Source organism: Oncorhynchus gorbuscha, linkage group LG14, assembly GCF_021184085.1.
Source record: "Oncorhynchus gorbuscha isolate QuinsamMale2020 ecotype Even-year linkage group LG14, OgorEven_v1.0, whole genome shotgun sequence".
NCBI classification, from domain to species: Eukaryota; Metazoa; Chordata; class Actinopteri; order Salmoniformes; family Salmonidae; genus Oncorhynchus; species Oncorhynchus gorbuscha.
In genome coordinates, this window is record NC_060186.1 from 68900532 (window position 1) to 68925179 (window position 24648).

Genomic DNA, 24648 nt, shown 5'->3' on the forward strand with positions numbered 1-24648 from the left:
GTAGTGTGAGTCAACATGTTTCTTCTACTTACACAAACACACAGACACCAAACATACCACACACATAAATCAGTACCAGCTCATGTTGTCTTTGAGACTTGCGGTAACTCTCTGTGGTTTTAAATTAAAAGTTGTTTAGTTCTCAGAAAATGACAGAAACATTAACTTGATTGACCATGTAACCTTTTGTTTTGTGGACTTCAGATAGAGGTTGCTCTCCGGTTTTGTAATGAAACAAAGGTGTGGTTAAATTTATTCTGCCATTGTGCCACTCGGCCTCAGAGACAATTGTTTCGGCCTCAGACCTATTTGGGGCTGCAGGTAGCCTAGTGGTTAGAGCATTGGACTAGTAACTGAAAGGTTGCAAGACCAAATCCCCGAGCTGACAAGGTAAAAATGTGTTATTCTGCCCCCGAACAAGGCAGTTAACCCACTGTTCCTAGGCAGTCATTGAAAATAAGAATTTGTTCTTAACTGACTTGCATAGTTAAATAAAATATACCACAGTGGCAAGGCATATGAACTTACAGGTTATAGAGCAAACAATGCAGTTATCACAACACATAGGTTGTAATTTTACTTTTTTTCCTGGCTTGGCTTCCCAGGTGATTTTACCCACACACAGCTACTGCTGTAGAGAACACTGGGGGCTTTCAGCATGGTCAGTGCTATCCGAGATCCTTGGGATGTCCCTACCCTAAACCCCAACCCTAACCTTATGTTTAGGATTGGGATTTAGGGTAGGGACATCCCAAGGATCTTACTCTAACCAGAAGAAATCAATTCAAAAGGCAATGAATGTGAGTGCACAAATCAATCAACGTACATCTATATAGTACAACAAACATGTAGTCCACATTTCACGGTTGTTACTGTAACACAACCATGCTTTTGAATCCATGCTAGTTTCCGGAACGTATAGGGAGGGAGGAGAGTGTGTCTAGTCACATACTCATCACAAAAGGCTCTGTTCCACGATTTCATCAACATCCAGCTGTCTGGACCAATGACAGGTGGAGCTAAATACTGGGATCCTTGTAAAAATACAACCTCTGATCAGTTTAACAGTCAACATCTGTTTCCCTTTACTCATCTGAGGAGAGTGCAGTCATTCTCTTACATAAGTAGAGGTAGGATTACTTTCCTGTGTCTGCTGCTACAATGAGGGGGCAGCAGGTAGCCTAGCGATTAAGAGCGTTGGACAATTCAATTCCCCAACCCGGCAATGTGGAAAAATGTGAGGTTCTACACTTGAGCAAGGCAGTTGGCCCCCAACAACAACTGCTCCCTGGATGCCGATTAAGGCAGCCCGCCACACCTCTCTGATTCACAGGTTGGGTTAGATGCGGAAGACACATTTCAGTTGAATGCATTGTGTTGTGCAACTGACATAGGTCTCCCCTTTCCTTCCCAATGTTTCCTGATTAAATATTTATATTTTTTTATCCGTTATTTTACCAGGTAAGTTGACTGAGAACATGTTCTCATTTGCAGCAACGACCTGGGGAATAGTTACAGGGGAGAGGAGGGGATGAATGAGCCAATTGTAAACTGGGGGTTATTAAGTGACCATGATGGTTTGAGGGTCAGATTGGGAATTTAGCCAGGACACCGGGGTTAACATCCCTACTCTTACGATAAGTGCCATGGGATCTTTAATGACCTCAGAGAGTCAGGACACCCGTTTAACGTCCCATCCGAAAGACGGCACCCTGCACAGGGCAGTGTCCCCAATCACTGCCCTGGGGCACTGGGATATTTTTTTAGACCAAAGGAAAGAGTGCCTCCTACTGGCCCTCCAACACCACTTCCAGCAGCATCTGGTCTCCCATCCAGGAACTGACCTGGTCCAACCCTGCTTAGATGCTCTGCAGTGATTTGCTCATGTTGCCAAAGGGAATGTTGGAAGGGTAAGGAATCACCGACAACTAGGCTACCCCAGCCACAAAGATGAAATACTGGTACTGGACTGATTAACGATATGGTCACATTTATGTTACATTTCAAAAATATCAAAGTAAATTGGTAGGTAATATATGCTATTTACCAGATGCTTTTATCTGAAGCAATTTACAGCTACGTAGTCATACATTTTACATACGGGTGGTCCTAGGAATCAAACCCACAATTCGGGGTTGCAAGTGCAATGCTTGCAATAAAGCAGATCTTCCAAGATAGGTTGGGGATACGGACTGAATCCAAACGCATGTTGAGATTTTCAAGTTGAGATTTTCTCTCTAAGAGCTCCTCCTGGTCAACACAGTTTCATTCAACATTGGCTGAAAGAACAGTTGATGGTGGCTTCATTTGAAATAATTGTAATAACTTAAAGTAAATAAAGGGACTATACAAGATGATATGTATTTTCTCATCATAACACAGACATGTTGCAATCTCTCAAAAACTACACTGAACAAAAATATATACGCAACATGTAAAGTGTTGGTCCCATGTTTCATGAGCTGAAATAAGAAATCCCAGAAATGTTCCATACACACAAAACGCTTATTTCTCTCACATTTTGTGCATAAATTGTCATGTTTGTCATTTATTATCATGTCTTGTCCCTGTGCTCCCCATTCTATTCGTTTCCCTCTGCTGGTCTTATTAGGTTCTTTCCCTCTTTCTATCCCTCTCTCTCCCCCTCCCTCTCTCACTCTCTCGCTCTCTCTTCTCTCTATCGTTCCGTTCCTGCTCCCAGCTGTTCCTATTCCCCTAATCATCATTTAGTCTTCCCACACCTGTTCCCGATCCTTTCCCCTGATTGGAGTCCCTATTTATTCCTTTGTGTTCCGTTCCTGTCCCGTCGGTTCCTTGTTTAGTATTCACCGTGCTGTGATTGTGTTTCTCCTGTTGTTTTTTGCCTTCATCAGATGCTGCGTGTGAGCAGGTGTCTCTGTCAACTACGGCCTGCGCCTACCCGGCGACCTGCAGTCTGTGGCCGCTTCTCTTGTTATTCCCCTCTACAGACTAGAGGATTTCTGTTATTCCCTGTTTGGACTTGAATAAACTCTGTTTCTGTTAAGTCGACATCACCTGCATGACAGAAGGAACCGACCAAGGAATGGACCCAGCGACTTCAGACGCTCGTTACACTGCCGTCGAGATCCAAGGAGCCATGCTCGGCAGACACGAGCAGGAATTGTCTGCTGCTCGCCATGCCGTGGAGAACCTGGTCGCTCAGGTTTCCGACCTCTCTGGACAGTTCCAGAGTCTACGTCTCGTGCCACCTGTTACTTCCTGGCCTGCCGAGCCTCCAGAACCTAGGGTTAATAACCCACCTTGCTACTCCGGGCAGCCCACTGAGTGCCGCTCCTTTCTCACGCAGTGTGAGATTGTGTTCTCTCTCCAACCCAACACATACTCTAGAGAGAGAGCTCGGGTTGCTTACGTCATTTCACTCCTTACTGGCCGGGCTCGAGAATGGGGCACAGCTATCTGGGAGGCAAGGGCTGATTGCTCTAACAAGTTCCAGAACTTTAAAGAGGAGATGATTCGGGTTTTTGACCGTTCAGTTTTTGGTAGGGAGGCTTCTAGGGCCCTGGCTTCCTTATGCCAAGGTGAACGGTCCATAACGGATTATTCTATTGAGTTTCGCACTCTTGCTGCCTCTAGTGAGTGGAACTGAATGCTTGGAGGGACTCCACGCAGTGGTTAAGGATGAGATTCTCTCCCGGGAGGTTCCATCAGATGTGGACTCTTTGATTGCTCTCGCCATCCGCATAGAACGACGGGTAGATCTTCGTCACCGGGCTCGTGGAAGAGAGCTCGCATCAACGGTGTTTCCCTGCTCCGCATCGCAACCATCTCCCTCCTCTGGCTTTGAGACTGAGCCCATGCAGCTGGGAGGGATTCGCATCTCGACTAAGGAGAGGGAACGGAGGATCACCAACCGCCTGTGCCTCTATTGCGGAGTTGCTGGACATTTTGTTAATTCATGTCCAGTAAGAGGCCAGAGCCCATCAGTAACAGGGCTACTGGTGAGCGCTACTACTCAGGTCCCTTCATCTAGATCTTGTACTACTATGTCGGTCCATCTAGCTGGACCGGTTCGGGTGCTACATGCAGTGCCTTGATTGACTCTGGGGCTGAGGGTTGTTTCATGGACGAAGCATGGGTTCGGAAACATAACATTCCTTTCAGACCGTTAGACAAGCCTACGCCCATGTTTGCCTTAGATGGTAGTCATCTTCCCAGTATCAAATTTGAGACACTACCTTTAACTCTCACAGTATCTGGTAACCACAGTGAGACTATTTCTTTTTTGATTTTCCGTTCACCGTTTACACCTGTTGTTTTGGGTCATCCCTGGCTAGTATGTCATAATCCTTCTATTAATTGGTCTAGTAATTCTATCCTATCCTGGAACGTTTCTTGTCATGTGAAGTGTTTAATGTCTGCCATCCCTCCCGTTTCTTCTGTCCCTACTTCTCAGGAGGAACCTGGCGATTTGACAGGAGTGCCGGAGGAATATCATGATCTGCGCACGGTCTTCAGTCGGTCCCGAGCCAACTCCCTTCCTCCTCACCGGTCGTATGATTGTAGTATTGATCTCCTTCCGGGGACCACTCCTCCTCGAGGTAGACTATACTCTCTGTCGGCTCCCGATAAGGCTCTCGAGGATTATTTGTCTGTGTCTCTTGACGCCGGTACCATAGTGCCTTCTTCTTCTCCGGCCGGGCGGGGTTCTTTTTTGTTAAGAAGAAGGACGGTACTCTGCGCCCCTGCGTGGATTATCGAGGGCTGAATGACATAACGGTTAAGAATCGTTATCCGCTTCCCCCTTATGTCATCAGCCTTCGAGATTCTGCAGGGAGCCAGGTGCTTTACTAAGTTGGACCTTCGTAACGCTTACCATCTCGTGCGCATCAGAGAGGGGGACGAGTGGAAAACGGCGTTTAACACTCCGTTAGGGCATTTTGAGTACCGGGTTCTGCCGTTCGGTCTCGCCAATGCGCCAGCTGTTTTTCAGGCATTAGTTAATGATGTTCTGAGAGACATGCTGAACATCTTTGTTTTTGTCTATCTTGACGATATCTGATTTTTTCTCCGTCACTCGAGATTCATGTTCAGCACGTTCGACGTGTTCTACAGCGCCTTTTAGAGAATTGTCTCTACGTAAAGGCTGAGAAGTGCTCTTTTCATGTCTCCTCCGTTACTTTTCTCGGTTCCGTTATTTCCGCTGAAGGCATTCAGATGGATTCCGCTAAGGTCCAAGCTGTCAGTGATTGGCCCGTTCCAAGGTCACGTGTCGAGTTGCAGCGCTTTTTAGGTTTCGCTAATTTCTATCGGCGTTTCATTCGTAATTTCGGTCAAGTTGCTGCCCCTCTCACAGCTCTTACTTCTGTCAAGACGTGTTTTAAGTGGTCCGGTTCCGCCCAGGGAGCTTTTGATCTTCTTAAAGAACGTTTTACGTCCGCTCCTATCCTCGTTACTCCTGGGACAATTCATTGTCGAGGTTGACGCTTCAGAGGTAGGCGTGGGAGCCATTCTATCCCAGCGCTCCAGTCTGACGGATCCTTGCGCTTATTTTTCTCATCGCCTGTCGCCATCTGAGCGCAACTATGATGTGGGTAACCAACTGCTCGCCATCCGCTTAGCCCTAGGCGAATGGCGACAGTGGTTGGAGGGGGCGACCGTTCCTTTTGTCGTTTGGACAGACCATAAGAACCTTGAGTACATCCGTTCTGCCAAACGACTTAATGCCCGTCAAGCTCGTTGGGCGTTGTTTTTCGCTCGTTTCGAGTTTGTGATTTCTTACCGTCCGGGTAGCAAGAACACCAAGCCTGATGCCTTATCCCGTCTGTTTAGTTCTTCTGTGGCTTCTACTGATCCCGAGGGGATTCTTCCTTATGGGCGTGTTGTCGGGTTAACAGTCTGGGGAATTGAAAGACAGGTTAAGCAAGCACTCACATTGAATAACCTCCTTTTCGTTCCTGTTTCCACTCGTCTGGCTGTTCTTCAGTGGGCTCACTCTGCCAAGTTAGCTGGTCATCCCGGTGTTCGAGGCACTCTTGCGTCTATTCGCCAGCGCTTTTGGTGGCCGACTCAGGAGCGTGACACGCGCCGTTTCGTGGCTGCTTGTTCGGACTGCGCGCAGACTAAGTCGGGTAACTCTCCTCCTGCCGGTCGTCTCAGACCGCTCCCCATTCCTTCTCGACCATGGTCTCACATCGCCTTAGACTTCATTACCGGTCTGCCTTTGTCTGCGGGGAAGACTGTGATTCTTACGGTTGTCGATAGGTTCTCTAAGGCGGCACATTTCATTCCCTCGCTAAACTTCCTTCCGCTAAGGAGACGGCACAAATCATTATTGAGAATGTATTCAGAATTCATGGCCTCCCGTTAGACGCCGTTTCAGACAGAGGCCCGCAATTCACGTCACAGTTTTGGAGGGAGTTCTGTCGTTTGATTGGTGCTGGGTTTCATCCCCAGTCTAACGGTCAAGCAGCCAATCAGACGATTGGTCGCATACTACGCAGCCTTTCTTTCAGAAACCCTGCGTCTTGGGCAGAACAGCTCCCCTGGGCAGAATACGCTCACAATTCGCTTCCTTCGTCTGCTACCGGGTTATCTCCGTTTCAGAGTTCTGGGTTACCAGCCTCCTCTGTTCTCATCCCAGCTTGCCGAGTCCAGCGTTCCCTCCGCTCAAGCGTTTGTCCAACGTTGTGAGCGCACCTGGAGGAGGGTGAGGTCTGCACTTTGCCGTTACAGGGCACAGACGGTGAGAGCCGCCAATAAACGCAGGATTAAGAGTCCAAGGTATTGTTGCGGCCAGAGAGTGTGGCTTTCCACTCTCATTGGTCCGTTCCGTGTCTCCCAGGTCGTCAATCCTGTCGCTGTGCGACTGGCGACATCTTCGTCGCGTCCAATGTCTCCTGTGTTAAGCCCTTTCTTCGCACCCCCGTTCGTCTTCCCTCCCCCCTCCCGTCCTTGTCGAATTTTACAAGGTACATAAGATCATGGACATGCGTTCTTCATACTTTGGGAGGGTTACGGTCCTGAGGAGAGGAGTTGGGTTCCGTCTCGGGACGTGCTGGACCGTTCACTCATCGATGATTTCCTCCGTTGCCGCCAGGATTCCTCCTCGAGTGCGCCAGGAGGCGCTCGGTGAGTGGGGGGTACTGTCATGTTTGTCATTTATTATCATTTCTTGTCCCTGTGCTCCCCATTCTATTCGTTTCCCTCTGCTGGTCTTATTAGGTTCTTTCCCTCTTTCTATCCCTCTCTCTCCCCTCCCTCTCTCACTCTCTCGCTCTCTCTTCTCTCTATCGTTCCGTTCCTGCTCCCAGCTGTTCCTATTCCCCTAATCATCATTTAGTCTTCCCACACCTGTTCCCGATCCTTTCCCCTGATTGGAGTCCCTATTTATTCCTTTGTGTTCCGTTCCTGTCCCGTCGGTTCCTTGTTTAGTATTCACCGTGCTGTGATTGTGTTTCGCCCTGTCCTGTCGTGTTTTTTGCCTTCATCAGATGCTGCGTGTGAGCAGGTGTCTCTGTCAACTACGGCCTGCGCCTAACGACCTGCAGTCTGTGGCCGCTTCTCTTGTTATTCCCCTCTACAGACTAGAGGATTTCTGTTATTCCCTGTTTGGACTTGAATAAACTCTGTTTCTGTTAAGTCGCTTTTGGGTCCTCTATCACCTGCATGACATAAATGTTTACATCCCCGTTAGTGAGGATTTCTCCTTTGCCAAGATAATCCTTCCACCTGACGGGTCTGGCATATTAAGAAGCTGATTAAGCAGTATGATCACTACACAGATGCACCTTGTGCTGGGGACAATAAAAGGCCACTCTAAAATGTGCAGTTTTGTAACGCAACACAATGCCACAGATGTGTCAAGTTTTGAGGGAGCATGCAATTGGCATGCTGACTGTAGGAATGTTCACCAGAGCTTTTGCCAGAGAACTGAATGTTAATTTCTCTAGCATAAGCCGCCTCCAATGTATTTTAAAGAATTTGGCAGTACGTCCAACTGGCCTCATGCCTCGCGTGGGCGAGCGGTTTGATGATGACAACGTTGTGAACAGAGGGCCCCAGGGTGGTGAAGGGGTGATGGTAGGGGCAGGCATAAGCAATGGACACTAAACACAATGGCATTTTATCTAAATGAAATGCACATAGATACCGTTATGAGATCCAGAGGCCCATTGTCGTGCCATTCATCCACCACCACCACCTCATGTTTCAGCATGATAATTTTTATTTTATTTTACCTTTATTTAACCAGGCAAGTCAGTTAAGAACAAATTCTTATTTTCAATGACGGCCTAGGAACAGTGGGTTAACTGCCTGTTCAGGGGCAGAACGACAGATACCTTGTCAGCTCGGGGATATGAACTTGCAAGTCCAACGCTCTAACCACTAGGCTACCCTGCCGCCCCAGGGTAGCCTAGCAAGGCCCCATGTCACAAGGATCTGTACACAATTCCTGGAAGCTACAAATGGCCTGCATACTCACCAGACATGTCACCCAATGAGCATGTTTGGGATCCTCTGGATTGACATTCCAGTTCCTGCCAATGTCCATCAACTTCGCACAGCCATTGAAGAGGAGTGGGACAACATTGCATAAGTCAAAATCAACAGCCTGATCAACTCTATGCGAAGGAGATGTGTCACGCTGCATGAGGCACATGGGAGTCACACCAGATACTGTCTGGTTTTCTGATCAACGCCCCACCTTTTATTTTAAGGTATCTGTAACCAACAGATGCATGTCTGTATTCCCAGCCATGTGAAATCCATAGATTAGGGCCTAATGAATTTATTTCAATTAAATGATTTCCTTATCTGATTTGTAACTCAGTAAAAAAAAATGAAATTGTTGCATGTTGCATTTATATTTTTGTTCTGTATATATACAGTTGTGAAACAGTAAGTTCACACCCTGGAAAGTGGTCTTTTGATTTTTTTAAAACATATTTGAACACATGGATATTTGAGCTAAATTCCAACCACATTCATTGGTAAAGGTAACATAATTTAACAAATCACACAAAAAAAGTTTAATTTGAAAATGTTATGCAATTAAAAAACAAAAACAAAAATGCAATTTCCTTATGCGGAAAAAGATAGTACCCCTACCTTTACATCACATAAAATGGCTCAAATTAGAATCAGGTGCACCAAAGCAGATGCAAATTATTAGAGAGTAACTTGGGAGGGTCCAGCCTTCCATAAAGATTAGAAACTTGGTCTGGTTTGGTCTTAACTGTGTGGTAACACATCATGTGTGGTAAAACATCATGCCAAGATCAAAATACCTGGCCTCTGCCTGGCATAGATATCAGACCTGTCTAAATGCTATGGGGGACTTGAAGCGGACTGTGCATGCAAGAAAGCCCTGGAACATGACACAGTTGAAGCAGTACTGTAAAGAATGGGCAAATTCCTCTGAGTCGATGTATAAGACTGATATTTCAGCAGGGGGCAACACCAGCTATTGAAGCTAGGGGGGGGGATGTTTTTTTCCACACTATGGAATTGGATTTCTGTCAATTTTTTAAAAATAAATAAATGATTGCAAAGTATAATCTTTTTAGTGTCATTTGTTAAATTAGGTCACCTTTAGCTGTCGATAGTGTTGAAGTGAAGATTACATATCCACCTGTCCAAATTTGTGCAAAAAAAGACAACATTCCAGGGAGTGTACTTACTTTTTCATATGACTGTATATACACAGCAAAAAAAACAAGTTAGAAGCAGTTTTTTTCCAAAAAGTTTAATTTGTATTTACAACAGATGGTCATTAACAATACTTAATTCAAAGAGGCAGATTGATAAACTATGGCAAAAATACTGAAGCACATTGATAAAATACTAAATAAATACCATGATAAAGAACGTTCCAAAAACCTCTCATTTAGAAAAGAAAGGTTTACAATTCATTTCAGACAACCAAATATATAAATTAAATGTGAATAGTAACTGAATCAGCAAATTAATCATACAAATAGAAAACAAACTGCAATACTGAACAGCAATGAAACATCAGATAATACCTTCATTTTCACTAGCCTGCATGCTATCTTAAGACCTTATAAAATAACTTAGACAAATAAAGGTTTAAACAACAAAAACATGGTCAAGAGCAGAAAATAGTTCTGTTTAAATTAGGCATATATTTATATATTTATATATGTATATTTCTGTACAAATAATGCATATTTGGCATTATATTCATCCTCATTATTGATATATCTAATAATTAAAAATAGTTGAAGCTAAACATCGACCTTCATATGATTTTTTTCTTCCATGTCACATTCCAATTGATTAATTCTACCCACAAGACATCAGACATTTCTCCACCATAGGTAAACATAGAATGAAAGCTGTCTCACCTCGCAAAACATTTAGAAAAAAAGAGAAAATAGCACAGGTCAAGGGTGCCCTTTCTCTTCCCTGGGAGGGTTTCATTCACTTTTAAAGGCAAACAATGCAATGACTGTCAATGTGAACAATGAACGCACATATGCCCCGAATGTCCATACAGTTGAGATACATGTAGACCTAGTTAATAGCAGGGAAATGGGAGACCTTGTGGGCAGAATCCTCCATTCTACAATATTGGCATTAACTAAGAAAAAGAGTGTGAGCAGATTGGATGACAGGTCAAATTGGAAGGTCATTTGATATAGAGGCTACAGTGCATTGTGAGTCCATTGTTTAAATGAAGCTTATTGCTAATCGGGCAGCAGGCACTCGCAGTCCATGAGGTTTAGAATGTAAAGCAGCCCTGATTCGATCAAACATTTTTAAATAAGCCATGAGTCAATAGCATTGCCTTGAGGAAATGAAGAAAGAGCCCATGGTATTTTGTGGAAATAAAGATCAGTGATAATGATAACAATTAACTCTGTGCTCCAAATTGAATAAAATGTTTTATGAGAAGAGAGAGACAATCTTACAGTGTAACTGCACTGAAAAATAATTAAGAAATATAATATTGAAAGAAAAAAAATCAAGCAAAGTTCACAGGGCCTGTGGTGGTGTCAAAATACTTCAAGATAAGTTGTTGAAAAGAAAGAATTTAGGGTGCCATCTTGATGACATCTTGTGGTACTGCTGTGAAATATGTAGTGTGTGTGTGTGTGTGTGTGTGTGTGTGTGTGTGTGTGTGTGTGTGTGTGTGTGTGTGTGTGTGTGTGTGTGTGTGTGTGTGTGTGTGTGTGTGTGTGTGTGTGTGTGTGTGTGTGTGTGTGTGTGTGTGTGTGTGTGTGTGTGTGTGTGTGTGTGTGTGTGTGTGTGTGTGTGTGTGCATCTGTTTGTTTGTGCAGATTATCAGAATAAACCGATCTCTGATTTTTTAAAACAAAAAATAAAGTAACAAAATAATATCATCACCTTTAGTGACTCTTCCTTAAGGTTTTTAGCACAGCAGCTCACAAAACACACTAGTCCATGATGATGGAACATGAGTAATTTTCAGCTCCTAAAAGAGTTCCATACGTACAGGGCCGCAGAGCAATATATCACAACCACTGTTGATTGATTGAGTACTGTGATATATGATACAATTTGTTATTCTAAATGTCTTTGTGTATGTGTGTTTAGCGATTATGTCTTAAAGAGCATTATTTTCCTAAAATGCTAATATTTTCAATCACTATAATGTATTTGGAAAGAAATTCGTCATGGATATGCAGTACTGTATCTATATGGACCTGAGCCACCCAGTGCTGCCAGTGTGGAATGCATACTAGATGAGGGTTATGTATGTACCTAATAGAGCTTCTTTCAGAACAACCAGTCAAGACGGCCAGTAAGAGTGCGTAAACACCAAAGTCACAGAAGATAGATTGTTGAAAACGTACTGCATTGACCTCATCATCATCCATGTGCCCAACAATTCAAATCTTATCACAATCTCCACTTTCATAGCAATCATTAAATAACGTGTCGTAATGCTTTAGAGGGCATGCCTGAAGACATGGCGATAAGGTGCAGGACTGCTGCATAGAACACAGGCATGGCAAAGTGCTTTGATGGGCATCATATACAAATACACCTATCTATCCCACTGTAACTGACTCTCAACCATGAGGTAAACAGCTGTATGTGTGCCTGCCTGTTGTATGAAGCACTATTACACTTTTGGCAGGTGAAGTTTAGTCAATCCCTGGTTTGTGGCGACGAAATAAACCATAAGGCATTGACAACTGGAACGAGGTTACGATCTCTTAGCAAGGAGGCGGAGGAGAAGCGGGGTCTTCTTCACCATCTCCTATCTGATGAGAATACTCTCTGGGATGTTGTTTTTCTCTGCCGAACCCCACCTTTTCTCCTGTTCCACTGATTCAATTAGATTTTGATAACATTTTCTATGCCGCTTTCTCTGTTCTTAAATCAAAGACCATCAACGTACAAGACTGCCTGATGATAAAGTATAAACAGTGTGTACCAATCATGAAGATACCTGCATTCTATTCACACAATGTGACTAGAATCACATCCTCATATCCTAGACCTCATATCAACACGCGCAGCAGTCATACAACAGTATAACATTCAATTTGATCCAACTCTAAATTGACACTAGTAATATCAATGCACTTGGATGAACAAAGCCAAGCTAGTTTTCTCCATAACAGCCATTTTGTGGTGAAACTACCCAAGCAACACAAGCAGTGAGGGCCAAGCACTCTGCCAGGCATTGTAGTCCAACCAAAGACCTCAACCTAAGACATTCATTCACAGATTCGTATACGTCTGATTTTAAGGCACCTAAGGATTTTTCCCACCATTCCTACTTGCCCAACTATACCCCTCCTTAGATCATGGAAAAGCAGCATGGAACAAATGTGCTAATAGAGAATGTTTGAGATTGAGAAAGGGAAATGAATTTGCTATGAAAACCAACAATTGCTGTCAAAACCTATGCACCTACTTTAAAACTTTATACACTTTACAGTACTACACAATATTAGTAACTAAAGACTAGGAATTGATAGAGTGAAAGAAAACTTGAGAAAAGGCATGAAGCTCCATAAACAATTTGCTTTGGTCTAATATTACGTTAAATATAATCTGTATCTGTTGACATACAGTATCAGTGTGAAACTTGGTAACTGTAGTGAATAGTTACTAGTACGTCCCCATAGCAGCAGTTGGTGACCCTGTGATTTGGAATCTTTCAGATGAGACCATCACAACAGGTGTGAAGGAGCTGAAGTTACATCATTTCTACTGATCAATCAGCATACTCTAATGAGTATTATTAGAGTTTTAGCATTTCTTCATCAAGCTATCAATGTCTCTCACTTTCTCCTGTGTACCTCACTAAGACCAGACATGGACTTGAAATCACCATGGATGATATCACTGTACTGTTTGGTTTTACACAGCACCTACACAGCTCCTACACAGCACCTACACAGCTCCTACACAGCACCTATGTCCTTTTTTTGCATTGTTAGGGGCTCTACATTCATGAACGTTTTTGCTTTCCATGTGATTAAGGCCACCTGGTAAGTAAGTGTTTCATGGAGTTTCACAGCAGAGAGAGACTGACGTCAGGAAATGAAATGGGAGATGCTGAGAGGTTTACTAGAAGCTATATAGGAATGAGGAAAGTTCCAGTTCATTAAACTACTTTCCACCCTTTTGAGCAAAATATCTGGCAACATATTTGACCAACTGAACTGTGGCTTACTGTGTGCTGTCATTCCAAAGCCCTCCATTAAAAGCTTTTCTTCATCAATACAATGTGGACATATAACAGACAACAGCTAATCCTTCACCACCAAGTACACCACACTAACTAACCCGAAACAAGCAAACAATCGCATCACATTCTATTGAACATTCGCCGTCAACTACTGGTGCTGGAAGCTTACAACCCGAACGTCACAATTATATGGGAATAAATGTATTATAGTTCAAATCCAAATGTGCTGTTCATGTGGGTAAATTGATATGCTATGCCAATGATATACAGTGCAACACAAATGCCAGTATATCATGTCATCTAGTAAAAGGACAGGTTCTATGTTTTTGAAGGAAATGTAAAAGTAGATTGAACTAATAAGTTCATTGGCAGGGCGAGGGGCAAATTCTCCACTGTAGTGTTCAGTGGAGCAACGTCCAAGCAATGTTAAACCCATGTCAATAAAAACCTCTCTCTCTCACACACACACACACACACACACACACACACACACACACACACACACACACACACACACACACACACACACACACACACACACACACACACACACACACACACACACACACACACACACACACACACACACACACACACACACACACACTCCCTGCCATGATAGAAACCCTATTTTCTTCTGCCCAGAGATGGACTAGAAATTTGTCATTAATATGTATTTTCTCTGCCTCTTCAATAAACAACTTCTAAGCAAAAATTAACACTGCAAATAGACTATTTGCAAAGATGGTGTTTTCGCAAGTCAATAGCAGCCATCTTTAATTCCAGATGCTATGGGCACCATTTAGTAAATATGTTAAAAAGTAGCTGTGTGTGTCGGACTGGGTAAATGACAACCATTTCAGAGTAAAAAACAGCACCATTTACTAGTAACTAGATAGTGTTAAAGTGTCATTTGCACCTGTCTGTCCCACACTATATCTATAGTGTGGAGGAAAGTACTTGATTGTTGTGTGCCAGATGGGATGATATGGCTGTGATGTGGTCCCTAATAGGTAGGACTGTTAGGCCACTGTTCTCTACACCCGATAGATATTCACTTTTTCACACCATCTACTATGAGAATATCGAGTTCAATCTAATATATATGTGGGTGTGATAGATTACATGATTTATCATTACAAGCAATCGTACTTGACACCAGAGGCTTGAATGCCAGAATGTCATTATGGGGCTAAAAACACAACTCAAAGTGGACTATAGAATAACATCATAGTCCTATTCAGTAGAAAATATTCCACATCTGTCCTTGCAAATAAACTGCAACAATAGCAAGTGAGCATCATGAACTACATTTCCCTTGGAAATACAAACATGAATAGTACATATAAGGTTCAAAAATGCATTGTGTCATATAGTACTCTTTTTTTCTTCCAGAAATTAGAAACATTTGTTTCCTTTAAATGATTTACACTAGTGTTGCAATGGAAACATGTATCAGAGGAATAAATATACTGTACCACCCATATCATAAGCATGTTTCAGCCTTACATCAATGCCATTATCAGAAGTGAAAATGCATCAATGCAGCCCTAATGTAATACTGCATGTATTTTTCACATCCCATTTCTCAGCAACATTAGTCAGTGGCTGAGGCAGCTAGCCTGGTAACATTAATCAGTGGCTGAGGCAGCTAGCCTGGTAACATTAGTCAGTGGCTGAGGCAGCTAGCCTGGTAACATTAGTCAGTGGCTGAGGCAGCTAGCCTGTTAACATTAATCAGTGGCTGAGGCAGCTAGCCTGGTAACATTAGTCAGTGGCTGAGGCAGCTAGCCTGGTAACATATGTCAGTGGCTGCAGTAGCTAGCCTGGTAACATTAATCAGTGGCTGAGGCAGCTAGCCTGGTAACATTAGTCAGTGGCTGAGGCAGCTAGCCTGGTAACATTAGTCAGTGGCTGAGGCAGCTAGCCTGTTAACATTAATCAGTGGCTGAGGCAGCTAGCCTGGTAACATTAGTCAGTGGCTGAGGCAGCTAGCCTGGTAACATTAGTCAGTGGCTGAGGCAGCTAGCCTGGTAACATTAGTCAGTGGCTGAGGCAGCTAGCCTGGTAACATTAATCAGTGGCTGAGGCAGCTAGCCTGGTAACATTAGTCAGTGGCTGAGGCAGCTAGCCTGGTAACATTAGTCAGTGGCTGAGGCAGCTAGCCTGGTAACATTAATCAGTGGCTGAGGCAGCTAGCCTGGTAACATTAGTCAGTGGCTGAGGCAGTTAGCCTGGTAACATTAGTCAGTGGCTGAGGCAGCTAGCCTGTTAACATATGTCAGTGGCTGCAGTAGCTAGCCTGGCAACATTAGTCAGTAGCTGCAGTAGCTAGCCTGGTAACATTAGTCAGTGGCTGAGGCAGCTAGCCTGGTAACATTAGTCAGTGGCTGAGGCAGCTAGCCTGGTAACATTAATCAGTGGCTGAGGCAGCTAGCCTGGTAATATTAGTCAGTGGCTGAGGCAGCTAGCCTGGTAACATTAGTCAGTGGCTGAGGCAGCTAGCCTGGTAACATTAATCAGTGGCTGAGGCAGCTAGCCTGGTAACATTAGTCAGTGGCTGAGGCAGCTAGCCTGGTAACATTAGTCAGTGGCTGAGGCAGCTAGCCTGGTAACATTAATCAGTGGCTGAGGCAGCTAGCCTGGTAACATTAGTCAGTGGCTGAGGCAGTTAGCCTGGTAACATTAGTCAGTGGCTGAGGCAGCTAGCCTGGTAACATATGTCAGTGGCTGCAGTAGCTAGCCTGGCAACATTAGTCAGTAGCTGCAGTAGCTAGCCTGGTAACATTAGTCAGTGGCTGAGGCAGCTAGCCTGGTAACATTAGTCAGTGGCTGAGGCAGCTAGCCTGGTAACATTAATCAGTGGCTGAGGCAGCTAGCCTGGTAACATTAATCAGTGGCTGAGGCAGCTAGCCTGGTAACATTAGTCAGTGGCTGAGGCAGTTAGCCTGGTAACATTAGTCAGTGGCTGAGGCAGCTAGCCTGGTAACATATGTCAGTGGCTGCAGTAGCTAGCCTGGCAACATTAGTCAGTAGCTGCAGTAGCTAGCCTGGTAACATTAATCAGTGGCTGAGGCAGCTAGCCTGGTAAAAAGTGGTCTGACTCTAGTCAGTGGCTGCAGTAGCCAACCTGGTAACATTAGTCAGTGGCTGCAGTAGCTAGCCTGGTAGTGGGGTGACGTTAGTCAGTGGCTGAGGCAGCTAGCCTGGTGAAAAGTGATCTGACCTTAGTCAGTGGCTGCAGTAGCTAGCCTGGTGAAAAGTGGTCTGACCTTAGTCAGTGGCTGCAGTAGCTAGCCTGGTAACATTAGTCAGTGGCTGCAGTAGCTAGCCTGGTAACATTAGTCAGTGTCTGCAGCAGCTAGCTTAGTAACATTTGTCAGTGGCTGCAGTAGCTAGCCTGGTATAAAGTGGTGTGATGTTAGTCAGTGGCTGCAGCTAGTCTGGTAGTGGGGTGACGTTAGTAAGGGGCTGCAGTAGCTAGCCTGGTATAAAGTGGTGTGATCTTAGTCAGTGCTGCAGTAGCTAGCCTGGTATAAAGTGGTGTGATGTTAGTCAGTGCTGCAGTAGCTAGCCTGGTATAAAGTGGTGTGATGTTAGTCAGTGCTGCAGTAGCTAGCCTGGTATAAAGTGGTGTGATGTTAGTCAGTGCTGCAGTAGCTAGCCTGGTATAAAGTGGTGTGATGTTAGTCAGTGGCTGCAGCTAGTCTGGTAGTGGGGTGACGTTAGTAAGGGGCTGCAGTAGCTAGCCTGGTATAAAGTGGTGTGATGTTAGTCAGTGGCTGCAGTAGCTAGCCTGGTATAAAGTGGGGTGACGTTAGTCAGAGGCTGCAGTAGCTAGCCTGGTATAAAGTGGTGTGATGTTAGTCAGAGGCTGCAGTAGCTAGCCTGGTATAAAGTGGTGTGATGTTAGTCAGAGGCTGCAGTAGCTAGCCTGGTATAAAGTGGGATGACGTTAGCCAGAGGCTGCAGTAGCTAGCCTGGTATAAAGTGGGGTGACGTTAGTCAGGGGCTGCAGTAGCTAGCCTGGTATAAAGTGGGGTGACGTTAGCCAGAGGCTGCAGTAGCTAGCCTGGTAAAAAGTGGTGTGATGTTAGTCGGTGTCTGCAGCTAGTCTGGTAGTGGGGTGACGTTAGTCAGGGGCTGCAGTAGCTAGCCTGGTAAAAAGTTGTGTGAGTACGTCCCTAGAATAACAAAATAATTACTATACCCACCCAGCATGCTGTGCGAGTGCAACCATTTCAGATATGATGACTTCTCTGTCTTTACCATAGAAATAGAATAGACTTAGAATATAATTCTATGTCTATGGTGTTTACCTGCAAGACTGAGGTATTTGATGTGATCAATCACATGATATACCCCCCCACTTATGCTGTCAACCCACCAACACGGGGAGAGATTTTCAGACATCTGCCTTGACAGTGAGTCATCACCACCTCTGTGCTACCACTGGGATGCAGTAGTCTCCACACAGGGTGTTTTAGCCCAAGACCACTGTTGCTGGTGAGATTCTCCATAAAAAAGTTGCACTTTGTGATTCCCTTTGAACACTGTGGAAAAATACTGACATCCCCCTAACTTTACCCAGAGGCTTATAATAATACATGATGGCAATGCAAAAGCTCTGAGGGGGAAGTACATTTCCAACAACAACATTTGTTACAGTATAGAAAATAATTTATTTGCTTGTATTTACCCAAATATAATTGTGATGGTGGATCAGTTCGGTTAAAGGGGAGGGTGTACTAGCAGCTCATTGTAGTGGAGTGGGGAATATTCCCTCCATCTTAAAGGGGAGAGGACACCAGAAGAATGGCAACAGGTGGAGAAAAAACAATGTGGAGTGAGAGACATTTGCACAGATAAGAAGGAGAGAGGAAGGGGTCTGGGTTACACCCACTGGCTGGGGCTGAGGTATGGGGTCGGATATGGGCAAAACAGGGGTAGGGGTGGGCTAGGGGGGGGCAAATCCTCGAACCTCAAAGACGTGTCTGGGCCTCGGGGATGTAGATCTCGATGCTGTCCGCCCGCTCCGTGGCTGAGTTCTGTCTGAAGGAAGCCGCCCGCTTGGCAGCCAGAAGACGGCGCCGGGCCTCCTGCCGCTGGCGGTCCTGCAGGTCCAGAGAGCGCTCCCGCACCACGCCGCCACGCCCCTTCGGAGGTCTCTTTGGCAGCGGGGGAGGCCACTTCCTCTCCTTCACATGAGAGAGAGATCATGAGAGAGAGAGAGAAGAGACAAAGAGAGAGAAATAAAGAGAAGAGACAAAGCGAGAGAGAGAGAGGTGACAAAGAGATTTGAGCCATGTGATTTTCTCAGAGTAGGGGCAGGATAAGACAAAGAAACAATATATGCATTGACCAGTATCATTAGACAACACACCAACACAGACTACTTTGCTAGCTGTGAAAAACTGTAACAACTCTGTTGATATACCTGTAATGGCGTCTTCTTCTCTGGGCTCTCCACGAGCCTCCACTCATTGCTCTTGATCTGCTGCAGTTCATTAAATTTGGCAGTGACGTCGTCAATTGAGAGCTGCAGCAAGTCCCAGAATCCGGCCAGGTCCTGAGAGGTGGGGCGGGGCATGGCGCTGGGGTCCTGGGGGGTGGAGGGTGGCGGGGAGGAGGTGCGCGGGAGTGAACACATTAGATATGGTCTCAGTGACCATGAGAATGTGTTTGTTTGATTTCATGAAACATATACACAATATAGTTGTTATCTGGTATAGTCATAACTGTTACAGACTATCGTGGCAACTTTTAAATGCTTCTGTTACATATTCAGCTGTTGAATCATCCAACACCTGCAAATCTTACTGTACACGGTCCAAACACTAGGTGTCCTGCAAATCTTACTGTACACGGTCAAACCACTAGGTGTCCTGCAAATCTTACTGTACACGGTCCAAACACTAGGTGTCCTGCAAATCTTACTGTACACGGTCAAACCACTAGGTGTCCTGCAAATCTTACTGTACACGGTCCAACCACTAGGTGTCCTGCAAATCTTACTGTACACGGTCAAACCACTAGGTGTCCTGCAAATCTTACTGTACACGGTCAAACCACTACGTGTCCTGCAAATCTTACTGTACACGGTCCAACCAATAGGTGTCCTGCAAATCTTACTGTACACGGTCCAACCACTAGGTGTCCTGCAAATCTTACTGTACACGGTCCAATCACTAGGTGTCCTGCAAATCTTACTGTACACGGTCCAACCATTAGGTGTCCTGCAAATCTTACTGTACACGGTCCAATCACTAGGTGTCCTGCAAATCTTACTGTACACGGTCAAACCACTAGGTGTCCTGCAAATCTTACTGTACACGGTCCAACCACTAGGTGTCCTAAAAATCCTACTGTACACGGTCCAACCACTAGGTGTCCTGCAAACCTTACTTGAACAATGTTCAACCAGTAGGTGTCCTGCAAGTTATAATTTATCAACCCCTGTACTGTCGGTAAGTCATCACTTCTCAACCCCTGTACTGTTGGTAAGTCATCACTTCTCAAGCCCTGTACTGTTGGTAAGTCATCACTTCTCAAGCCCTGTACTGTTGGTAAGTCATCACTTCTCAAGCCCTGTACTGTTGGTAAGTCATCACCTCTCAAACCCTGTACTGTTGGTAAGTCATCACTTCTCAAGCCCTGTACTCTTGGTAAGTCATCACTTCTCAAGCCCTGTACTGTTGGTAAGTCATCACTTCTCAAGCCCTGTACTGTTGGTAAGTCATCACCTCTCAAGCCCTGTACTGTTGGTAAGTCATCACTTCTCAAGCCCTGTACTGTTGGTAAGTCATCACCTCTCAAGCCCTGTACTCTTGGTAAGTCATCACTTCTCAAGCCCTGTACTGTTGGTAAGTCATCACCTCTCAAGCCCTGTACTGTTGGTAAGTCATCACTTCTCAAGCCCTGTACTGTTGGTAAGTCATCACTTCTCAAGCCCTGTACTGTTGGTAAGTCATCACCTCTCAAGCCCTGTACTGTTGGTAAGTCATCACCTCTCAAGCCCTGTACTGTTGGTAAGTCATCACTTCTCAAGCCCTGTACTGTTGGTAAGTCATCACTTCTCAAGCCCAGTACTGTTGGTAAGTCATCACTTCTCAAGCCCTGTACTGTTGGTTAGTCATCAACAGTGAGAATGTAAGACATAAGGGGTATTTTGAAGACACACACTTGTCATGTTCCATTATGGTATTATAGATCCTCACCAGGTTCTGTTGACACAGCCAGTAGAACTGCTGGAATTTTTGAGACATGAGGAGTTGTGCACTGCCCACCGCACTCCGGATTTTCCCTAGGACTGGAGGACACACACACACACCACACACACACACCACACACAGAGGGAGAGATCACGCACAGCGTTATCCTCATTGACAGCTCACAGAGTGTTATCTCACTCAAATCTGTCCACTGCCTCAACCGTCAAAAAATAGACCGGTATTCATTAGCGGTGGTAATAACAATGCTTGTCGGTTGTATATTACATTTCCATCTACAAACAGGACTTTGCCCATTTCATTCTAAAATGGTGATCAGTGAATGTATTTAAAATCTAATGCATTAGAATGTGAACAGCCCCTGCCTTAGGAGCTATAGTGCCAACATATGCATCTAAGGTGCAGCGTCAGACACTCACTCTCCTCCAACAGATCATGCTCCTCCGCCTCTCTCTCCATGTCTTTACACCATCCCTCCATCCTCTTAGTTTCATTATGGAGGAGCTGCATGAACCAGCTGCCATCCCTGCGGAGGGGGGACACTCGGCCCGTCTCAGCCCCCTCCAGAGAGGGCTCTGTCAGCCACGACTCGGGCTGCGGACTGGGAGGACCGCTGGAGGAACGCTGGTAGTCCTCCCGGTAGCTGAAGAGACCCTGGGTGCGGACAGTGCGGACGGCCCCGTACTGGGTGGGTGTACTGGGCTCTGAGTGGCCCCCACGGAAGCCTAAGCCCCCTCCAAACTGCAGTCCCTTGTCCTCCATGGTGGGGAAGCCCTCTAGTTCCATGTCAGCTTGTACGGCTGTCGTCACACTGTTGGAGCGCTTGAACCTGCCATGCCTGAGGGAGGGCAGACACATGCAGACACACACGCACTCGTATATGTATACAGACAATAATAAAGAGATTAGATTAACAATATATGGATCCAAAGAGAGAGAAAACATCAATATAACCCATTCACAGATACAGTATGTACAAAAAAAGCATATTGCATAATAACTTTCACAAAATCAATAAATATTTAGTTAGTGCAATCAGGATCCAGAGGGACATTATTGACTGCTGCTGTAAAGGGTCAGAGGCCAAATTATGCAACGGTTGTATTTCCAGTTTCCACTTTCTGTGTGCCACATACCGTTTGTTATCCTCCACCTGGGTGCCAACAGAATGGTACTGAGGAAGACCTTTACCCTCCGACTCCGAGTCCGTCGCCGTCTCCACCTGGTAAACAACAACGTGAACATAAACAATAACACTGGTCACATGTCATAATGAACTTCTTGACAACAGTATCATGGGGGAACTATTTTACCAATGGACTTTACTAGAAAATCAATGAGGCTGCTTAGTGGCATAAATCATAAAGAGGGTAGTAATCTGTAGTGATCTATACTAGAAACTGTATACAGGGAGAGGGATAGAGACAGAGGGGGGAGGGGGAGGAGAGAGGAGGAGAGGGGGGTATAGAGAGACAGAGAGAAAGGACACACAGAGAGATAGAGAGGGAGAGAGAAAGGACACACACAGAGAGATAGAGAGGGAGAGAATGAGAGAGGGGAGAATAGAGTGGAAAAAATATTCAGAGAGAGTCAGAAACAGAGAGAGAGAGAGAGAGAGTCAGAAACAGAGAGAGAGAGAGTCAGAAACAGAGAGAGAGAGTCAGAAACAGAGAGAGATAGAGAGAGAGAGAGAGAGAGAGAGAGAGAGAGAGAGAGAGAGAGAGAGAGAGAGAGAGAGAGAGAGAGGGGGAGAGAGAGAAGAGAGAGAGAGAGAGAGAGAGAGAGAGAGAGAGAGAGAGAGAGAGAGAGAGAGAGAGAGAGAGAGAGAGAGAGAGAGAGAGAGAGAGAGAGAGAGAGAGGAGAGAGAGAGAGAGGGTGAGAGAGAGAGAGAGAGAGAGAGAGAGAGAGAGAGAGAGAGAGAGAGAGAGAGAGAGAGAGAGGGTGAGAGAGAGAGCGAGAGAGAGAGAGAGAGGGAGAGAGAGAGAGAGGGTGAGTGAGAGAGAGAGAGGGAGAGAGAGTCAGAAACACAGAGAGAGAGAGAGCGAGGATCTGCATCAAGTGATGCCAGAGTGTTTGTCCTGAGAGCCTTTGATCCTGATCAGATGACTGTGTCTCCCTGAGAGGGATTGCTTTTATAGGCCTGTCCCTCTCTTTCTATGGCTCAGTTTACGAGCTCACACACTCATCTATATTGTCATGTCAACAGCATAGACCCAGTACTTCAAAATAATGACATCAAAAAAGTTGAGTGTGGAATAAAATGTCAACGAGTACTTCAGAGTAAATAACGAATTGTACGAGATATGGTAACAGATACGATAAATATGGTGCTGGCACTGAAGGTTATGATGGGGATGTTGATGATATCGGTGATGATGATGATGGCGATGATGCATTGTTTTTTATCTATCCCTTGAGAGACTGCATTGCAAAAGAAACAGAATGTTGGCTTGAGTGCAATTAAGGGTCTAAATGACTACAGTAATGCTATATGACGCCCTTAATGACATCTAAGAGAAATGACATTTGTTGCCAATGTAAAATAGATAATATGATCAAGTTGAATTCCACTGATAAATAGAAATCTACAACAGTTTCCTCTGATGTTATTCTAGTCTATTCGTCATAGAGTAGTTGTGTGTGTGTGTGTGTGTGTGTGTGTGTGTGTGTGTGTGTGTGTGTGTGTGTGTGTGTGTGTGTGTGTGTGTGTGTGTGTGTGTGTGTGTGTGTGTGTGTGTGTGTGTGTGTGTGTGTGTGTGTGTGTGTGTGTGTGTGTGTGTGTGTGTGTGTGTGCAAGTGTGTGTGCAAGTGTGTGTGTGTCTGTGTAAGTGTGTGAGCTGGTTTTACCTGTATCCCTATGGAGGAACGTGGCGTTTTGAGGTATTCCTCAGCCTTGGACACCAACACCGCCTTGTCACACGTCTGCACCGAGCTGTGGCTACCCGAGGAGGCGTGCCGCTTGCTCCCTGCCGTCTCCATGGCCAGCGTCACCACATTGGCGCTGTCCAGGCTGTCGGTGGAGTTGTAGAGGTTTCGACCCGAGCCGCCCAGACAGTCCGGCGCCCACAGTACACTCCCCCGCGGGTCCCTCCCCTCGTGGTAGGCGTCCTGAGTGGAGTCTGTGCTGCTCTGGGCCGTCACCGAGATGAGGGGCTTGGAGGTGGAGCGAGGTGGTGCCGGCGGGGGAGTCTTCGACATATAGCTAGGCATGTGCGTCACCACTGGAGAGCAAGTAGGGAGAGAGATAGATGAAGAGGAGTTACTCTAAAACAGGTTTGTAAGGGAGAGAATGGAGGATGATAAATTTAATTTAATAAAGGAAGATGGGGTGAGAGTGAGTGATGAAACCGAAGGGCGGAGTGATGAGGGGACAGTGGTGGAAAAAGTAGTAAAAAGTCCAAGTAAAGATACCTTGAGTAAAAAGAAAGATACCTTGAGTAAAAATAAAGATACCTTGAGTAAAAAGAGAGATACCTTGAGTAAAAAAAAAGATTCCTTAATAAAAGATGACTCAAGTAAAAGTGAAAGTCACCCAGTAAAATCATACTTGAGTAAAAGTCTAAAAGTATTTGGTTTTAAATATATATATATATATATATGTAACGGCGTTCTTCGTTTGTCGAAAGAGAGTCGGACCGAAATGCAGCGTGGTTGTTACTCATGATCTTTAATGAAGGATCGCGATACATGAACATAACTTATACAAAAACAACAAAACGGAACGTGAAACTGAATTACAGCCTA

General features: G+C 45.1%; 1 protein-coding gene across 1 annotated transcript in view; it reads right to left on the reverse strand.

The window, feature by feature from the left end:
• Positions 1 to 18657: 18657 nt before the first annotated feature.
• The window catches only part of LOC123995557 (disks large-associated protein 2-like), a 194550-nt gene continuing 188559 nt past the window's right edge, over positions 18658 to 24648 (reverse strand). Inside the window, exons 7-12 of the mRNA XM_046299191.1 lie at positions 23752 to 24125; positions 22041 to 22126; positions 21324 to 21742; positions 20893 to 20984; positions 19113 to 19277; positions 18658 to 18873 (exon numbers count right to left, since the gene is read on the reverse strand). Coding sequence (XP_046155147.1) covers positions 18658 to 18873; positions 19113 to 19277; positions 20893 to 20984; positions 21324 to 21742; positions 22041 to 22126; positions 23752 to 24125 — 1352 coding nt within the window. The remainder of the gene's footprint in view (positions 18874 to 19112; positions 19278 to 20892; positions 20985 to 21323; positions 21743 to 22040; positions 22127 to 23751; positions 24126 to 24648) is intronic.